The 7,949-nt window shown below is 30.7% G+C and overlaps 1 protein-coding gene across 1 annotated transcript; it reads left to right on the top strand.

The window, feature by feature from the left end:
* The first annotated feature begins 1,117 nt into the window (after positions 1-1,117).
* LOC145101270 (uncharacterized) lies at positions 1,118-6,045 on the top strand. The gene is made up of 4 exons (XM_079038452.1): positions 1,118-4,367; positions 4,550-4,637; positions 5,414-5,541; positions 5,621-6,045. Exons 1-4 carry the CDS (start codon positions 1,303-1,305, stop codon positions 5,910-5,912), a joined length of 3,573 nt encoding a protein of 1,190 aa, XP_078894578.1. The 5' UTR covers positions 1,118-1,302; the 3' UTR covers positions 5,913-6,045.
* Positions 6,046-7,949: the final 1,904 nt, after the last annotated feature.

Here is a 7,949-nt window from a genome sequence, read left to right as displayed (position 1 = left end):
GATAACTTCAAATCCAACGTATCAAACGGATTACCCATTTACTAAAGTCTAAAACCCAAAAACTCAAACATATTTTAGTACCATACAAATGCATGAGATTTTAGCAAATTATTATTTCATATGAATTACCATTGATTATGTGTGACTAATTATTAAGAAGTTGAAAAGGTTTGGGGGTTTCAAATGCATGAGGTTTTAGCAAATTATTGTGGAGGGTTTCAAATGCATGACAATCAAGGGAAAATGCAAGCTTTATAAGTATGTAAGATTTACTTTGAGTCCCACATCGATTCAAGTATCAAAATATACTTCAACTTCATTTTTATATAACAAGACTTGAGGTTAGCTAAGGATTCGATTAAGATTTGTGTTTAAAACCGAAACCGAACCGGGGAAACCCAAGCACCCCGGGAAAAAAATCGGGTTACCCTAAAAAAAATTGGGATACCCCTTTACTTTGATTCTGGCTCCGCCACTGCTCCTACCAAATTGAATAGTGACATGTGTATCATTTAATGTCTATTTAATGATATTTTAATATATTAATATGACACATGTCATTATTTAATTGGATATGAGGATTTGTAGAAATAAAAATAAAAAGATATTTAATTTCTCAGTCGGCACTTTCTCATAAACTATCAACGGATCCAAGTTTTATGAAAAATTGTCCATCAACCAAGTTGAGTTTCATTTGGTTCAGATCTTTTTTGGAAACAAAAATAAATAATTTAAAAATAATAAAGAGAGTGGTTAAAAGTTAAAACTTATACCGTGGGTTGTTTTTGTTAACTGGGATGCTTCAACGGATCCAAGTTTTATGAAAAATTGTCCATCAACCAAGTTGAGTTTCATTTGGTTCAGATCTTTTTTGGAAACAAAAATAAATAATTTAAAAATAATAAAGAGAGTGGTTAAAAGTTAAAACTTATACCGTGGGTTGTTTTTGTTAACTGGGATGCTTCAACGGATCCAAGTTTTATGAAAAATTGTCCATCAACCAAGTTGAGTTTCATTTGGTTCAGATCTTTTTTGGAAACAAAAATAAATAATTTAAAAATAATAAAGAGAGTGGTTAAAAGTTAAAACTTATACCGTGGGTTGTTTTTGTTAACTGGGATGCTTCAAGCGCTCAGCTAACCCACTTCTTCCATCCTCAAACTCCGTCCCTTCCATCTGATCTATCTGCTACTCTCAGATGGCAATATATCCAGATTCTTCAATCCAAAGATTTTTCAACAACTCACTTCTAACATCAAGGTAAGAAAGAATCCATACATTCCTCAACAATCGAAAGTAAAGATGATGCACACCACTTGTTTAAACTCAGCTGTATCACTTAGATGCGGAGTTTCTCCATCTTCACTGTTCACTGATCCTACTTACTACCTGGATGCTAGATTCGATAGCAGCCCTTTAATCATCTCATCATCATTCAGCTCTTCTTGTTGTTGTTGCTGCTGTTGCTGTGCTGCTAATAGTAATTTAATTTATAATAGATTACCCAGAATAAACCCTAGATATTTGTGTAACGGGTTGCGACAATCCACCTTGATTCAATTCTCACCTAGTAAAAGATTAACCTTTCATGGCAGTAGGAGACAATCTTGTAACACTACTTCTGGGTTTTCCTCGCTTACTGATTCTGATCGAAATTATTACTACGAAAAACTTTACTCTTTCAAGGAGAAGAGGAAATTAGGAAAGGGTAGGTGTTTGGGGATTGAAGATAAGAAGAAAAAACAGTCATTTAGTAATGCCATTGAAGATGATTGCTTGAATGATGTTGAAATTTTGCTTGATTTGTTGACTGACGAGGTTGGGTTAGAGAGAATTGGTGTTAGAGAGAGAAAAAGAAGCAATAAGAAGGATCATCATCTTGAAACAAAAATTATGGGTTCTGGTGCTCTAAAGAGGGATTTGAAGCATGATACTAAATCTGTAAAAATCCAGTGTATGGAGGAAGAAGATAGGAGATTAATCAACAAGAAAAAAGAGGAAGAAAGGGAAACTTTTGTGAAAAAAAAGAACCATGAACGAAAGAAAGAAGGGTCTAGTTGTTCATCTTATTACTCGGTTTCTTCTACAGGTGAGTTTGATAGTGACAACGATGTTGAAATCAAACATGATGTTGGAGAGTCTTCAGGTGATTATAAAGATGATCAGAGAATTGATAGTTATAAAAGCTATGATGAAGAAAATGTTGAAAGGCGACATGAGATCTTGAAGAAGAAGAATAGTGCAGAAAGTTATTATGGGAATGAAGAATGGCGAAAGAAATCTGAAAAGAAGCTTAATGTAGAGTCTAGTCAACAGCAATCACAAGTTTCTATTAGTCAACATAGTGAAAAAGCTAATAGAATCACTGATCAATCTCAATCACGAATGAAGTATGAGAGATTCATGGAATCATCAGAAACAGATAATAAGATGGAATTGAACTCCACCATGCAAAATAAGTTAAATACATCAGTTCAAAATGTTACTCAAAAAGACGAATACAGAAAGCAATCAAATGTGATTTCAGAATCATCAGGAGTTCATCAAAATAACATGAAAAAAGCCTCTTCATCATCTTCTTCTTCAATGCTTGAGGCTAGAATTAAAAACCAGGAACACAATTCAACACAAGTTAGTTCTCAGATTGAAGAAAAACAGGATAGAATCAATCAGTTGACCGCATTACAAGAATCTAGATTAAAATCACAACAACTCTCAAGAATTTCAGATACCCAAATTTCTAAAACCGAGAATTCTTCTGTTTCACATAAGCAATCTGAAATAAGAAATGAAAAACAAGAACTGCATATAGATACTTCAAGAACAGCAGATAGAAGAGAAGAAAAACAGGAAAGAATCAATCAGATGACCTCATTACAAGAATCTAGATTGAAATCACAACAAATTTCAAGAATTTCAGACACCCAAATTGCTAAAACTGAGAACTCTTCTGTTTCACATAAGAATTCTAACATCAGAAATGAAAAACAAGAACTGCATTTAGATACTTCAAGAACAACAGATAGAAGAGAAGAAAAACAGGAAATTTCAAGAATTTCAGACACCCAAATTGCTAAAACAGAGAACTCTTCTGTTTCACACACACAATCTGAAATCAGAAGTGAAAAACAAGAATTGCATTTAGATGATTCAAGAACAGCAGAGAAAGTTACCATGGCTGAAAAACTTGATCTAAGAAGAAAAAAGAATTCATCATCTAGGGTGGAGTTAATGGAAGGAACCTCAGAATCAATGAAAACTGGTAAAAAAACAACAAAAGCTTCAAGTTTTAATATTGGCATGGAGTCATCTACTACTTACAAAGCTTTAAAACTGAACCCTGAAACCGAAACTAATCTTCAAGAAAGTGGGGCCCAGTTATCTCAACATATTGAAACCATCAATGAGAGTTCCAGAATCCATCAATCTGATGTGATTGCATCAGCAGATGAAGAACACAAATCCTCAAGTCATTTTCTTGGTGAATTTGTCAAGAATGCAAATAACAAACTCACAACTTCTCAAAATCAACAAGAGGAAAAAACCCATGAACAGGATTTGGTGTATGAAGATGATGATGATAAAAAAGATGATAATAATATCACATCTGGTGAATCTTTGAAAAAGAATGGAAGATCATTATGGAATGTTATTGGAGATGTAATCCGATTTCGTTGGTCATCTGAAACACATATTTCAAAAGCTTCATCAATTCAATCAAACAGTGAAGCATGGTTTTCTGGACATGAACATGAAGATTCAAATGATGAAAATGTGAAAACAGGAATTACAAAAAGTCGATCTAGATCTAGATCAAGATCTAGAAGGCATACTGATGATTCACCATTGTTGTTATTGTCATCATCATCAAACCCTAATCAAGAATCTTCATCCAAAACCATGTCTCCTCCATCTGTAATTGAAGAATCATCGTTTCCAGTTCCTGCAATTCGCATGAGAAGGTCTCCTGTTGTGAAAAGATCAGGGAGTAGTGACACTGATGCATCTGGTAGTGGCAAAATGGTAAATACAACTGAAATATCACCTGCTTCCAGCAGTGGCAAAATGGTAAATACGAATGAAACATCACCTGGATCTAGCAGTGGCAAAATGGTGAAAGTGGATGAACCGATTTTATCTACTGGAGAATTGAAGCAAAGGAAACTTGCAAGAATAGATCAAGTTTCTAAAGATAGATTTGATGAATGGGAGGAAGCTTATGATATAGAAATAAAACAAAGAAAAATTGATGAATTTTTTATGAAAGAAGCGATTTTGGAAGCTAAAAAGGGTGCTGATTTTTGGGAAGTTCCTGTTGGAGCTGTTCTTGTTCATGATGGGAAAATAATTGCTCGTGGATATAATCTGTAAGTTTTTATTCAAATCTGAACATAATGACTTAATGAATTTGGCTTAATGTATTAAGACACTCACCTTTTATGTATTTGTCGTTTTTCTTTTTTCCTCCAAACTAATGGATGAATATTGTGAAGTTTGTTTTTTGAAATGTAAGGATAAAATGGTCATTTAGTAAATTTTGTGTTTTTAGGGTAGAAGAGTTGCGTGATGCCACTGCTCATGCTGAGATGATTTGTATACGCGAGGCGTCAAATAATCTTCGCTCATGGAGACTTTCGGTAACACATTTTAGCTGTGTTTGGTGTGCCACAGCTAGTTGATAAGTAGGCTGATTTTTTGAGTTTTTTTAAATTGTCATGTTTGGTAAACCAAAAAGTAGCTTATAAGGTAGCTTTTTAAAAAATTACTTAGACTAACTTTTCAAAAGCTTTTTTGAAAATTTCCAAATATACCCCTTAATTAATTATAGAAAACATATTCTTTTAAAGGGCAAATGCCATAAAAACCTTATGTTTGCAAGTTTTTGTCGGTTTTACCCAAAAATCAAATTTTAGGTCCATTAATGTCTCAAATTTGTAATTTTTTTTTTCAATTTTACCCTTTATGTAAATTTATCTAGCAAAACTGAATCTTTTTGCCAAACTTAAGGGATTTAATTAACCAGAAAACAAAATATAAGGGCTTTTATGAACCAGAAAAAATGGTAAAACCGAACATTTCTGTCAAAACGCAAGGGATTTAAAAAACCAGAGGTCAAAATTGAAAAAAAAAAGTTGCAAATATCCGGTTTTAATGAACCCAAAATCCGTAAAAGGGAAAATCGACAAAAACTTGCAAATGTAAGGGTTTTTATTTCATTTTATATCTTTCAACTAGCTTATAGTTTTACCAAACATCAGTGTTAATCAGCTAGCTTTTCATACAACTAGCTTTTCAATTAACAGCTAGCTTTTCAGCTAGTACGCCAAACACAACCTTTATGTCCATTTTTTTTCACTATCTTTTTATATAATAATTTTATATTTGTGTTGTTCATTTTTTATATCTTTTTTAGGGTAGCACACTTTATGTAACACTTGAACCATGTCCCATGTGTGCTGGAGCAATCCTTCAAGCCCGGATTGACACCGTTGTATGGGGAGCTCCAAATAAGCTCCTTGGAGCCGATGGGAGCTGGATCAGGTATTTTTTTAGGGTTTAGGGTTTAGGGTTTTAGGGTTTTCAAGATTTAAAAATTTTCATTTTGATTTTTTTTTTGTAGATTGTTTCCTGATATGGATGGAGGAAATGGGTCTGATAAACCGGCTGCCCCTGTCCACCCATTCCACCCCAACATGAGCGTAAGAAGAGGGGTATTATCGTCAGAATGTGCAGATGTGATGCAACAGTTTTTTCAGTTAAGGAGAAAGAAGAAAGAGAAGAGAACTGAAACTGAAACTGAACCACCAACTCCACCACCTTCGTGTCTTCCAATTGTTACAAATCGTCATCATCATCATTCAAAGTTGTTGAGTAAGATTCATGGTGCATTTAATATCATGTTTTGTTTATAGATGAGATCTTTCTTCATTGTATTTAGTAATTAGTATTCTTTTTGGCAATGTGTTTGTTTTGATCTGTTGTGTGATTCAAAATCAAAAACCATGTTGTGTGAAGTTTATCTTTTTATGATATGTAAGTTTAATAGTTTTCATTTTAAATAAATTTTAGTTGAAGTCTTATTGAAAACTAATTGCATTTTGTTAAATATCTGAACATGAATTAAATAAAACATTTTCAAATATACTTTATAAATGGGATAAGTAAACGTTTTTTATTTATGAGTGTAAAGTAAATAATAATAACAAATCTAATCTAATAAATGAAAATGATTTCGGCTACATGTCATGTTCTCCATAAATTTGTCACATGTAGTTTTCTTAAATATTATAGATTTCTTATTTTCCACATGTCACTATTTGATTTTCTCATATTTTTTTAAATTAAAAATTCTTGAATTGAATACATAGTTTATATATGTAAGGTATTTAATTATATTAAACTCTCAAAATAATTGCTATACAAATATTAATTTCCTTCCTTTTTAATTCCCTAATAATATGAATATGTTTGTTAATTTCATAGCTAAACTCTATTTACATTTCATTTGTTATTTATTTAAATTAAACTTACCATAATGACTATTAATTTTGAAATTTATATTTTAAATTTCAATTTCAAATAAATTTACAGTTTAAACCTTTGTATTTAACATTTTCTTATAATTAACCCGTTTATTACACGACCACACAAATAAACACATAATTTTAATTTATTTATTTTTGTATGTTTTTTTTATTCTCATGATTTTCATTTATTTCGGATTTCAAATTCAAATAAACTTATCAGTTAATCATTCTTATTTAACATTTTGTTTTAATCAACCCGTATGTATATATATATATATATATATATATATATATATATATATATATATATATATATATATATATATATATATGTCTTACAACTAGTATGATTAATAAAATAATATAGATATTTTTATGACTAATAAAATAATAGAAAAATCACATTAACTTTTATTTTCGTATGAAGCTATTTAATTAACTGATTGATTACCTTGCTTATAAGCTAAAAGTGAATCTCATTAGTTCGTATGCCACACTAATTATCATTTAAAAAATGTAGAGTATATATATATATATATATATATATATATATATATATATATATATATATATATATATATAATTGTGAAAAAATGCTAAAAATATTATATTACAGTTACAAATTTCATATTTAATATTAGATTTTAAAATGTGATCGCTTTTAAAATTAAATTAATTAATTAATCAATATGTATATAATTATAAATTTTAAAAAAGATAAAGATATTAAATAACCATTACAAATGACTATTTAAAATCATAGATAAAAATTAAATAAATAAATTAGTCAAAATAATAATAATAATAAAGATTTGAGGTGTTAAATATAACAAGGAATTAAAATGTATTATTATTTAACTGATACTAATTGCACTATACCCAAAACTCAAAACATTTGGTAAAATCTATGTGGTTGATTATATTGAAAAAAAACTTTACATTTTCCAATAGTAAACACTGAGAAGTAATAGCTATACATAAAAACCCAACCAATAAGGGTAAAATGGTCAAAATATTGAAAAACTCTCCCACCAGCAACCTTGAAATCCAAAAGCACCGGGTCTTAAAAAAACGGATGAAACGTTTAAGCATATGACACCAAAAAATCCCCTCACCATAAAACCAAACAGGGGTAAAATGGTCAAAGTAGTGGAAAGACTACCACACCCCACCCCACCCCACCCACTATTTATCTTTAAACTTGGATCCAATTGCAGCCGAAAACCACCAATGATTACCTTTAAGATATAATTAAACAGGGGTAAAATGGTCAAAGTGATTTTCACAAATTAAAAAGAGGCACACTCTCCGATGAAGATTCTTAATTCTATGTAATTAAAAGTTAGCATTTTTGTTCATTGGATTCTCCTTTTATCAAGTTCTATGTTTTCCAAAACATTATATATATGATTCAAAACTCCC

Source organism: Lactuca serriola, chromosome 4 (genome assembly GCF_051521515.1).
Source record: "Lactuca serriola cultivar US96UC23 chromosome 4, Lser_US96UC23_V15, whole genome shotgun sequence".
Lineage (NCBI taxonomy): Eukaryota > Viridiplantae > Streptophyta > Magnoliopsida > Asterales > Asteraceae > Lactuca > Lactuca serriola.
The sequence above is the reverse complement of the archived record's forward strand: the minus strand, read 5'-3'. Positions and strand labels throughout refer to the sequence as shown.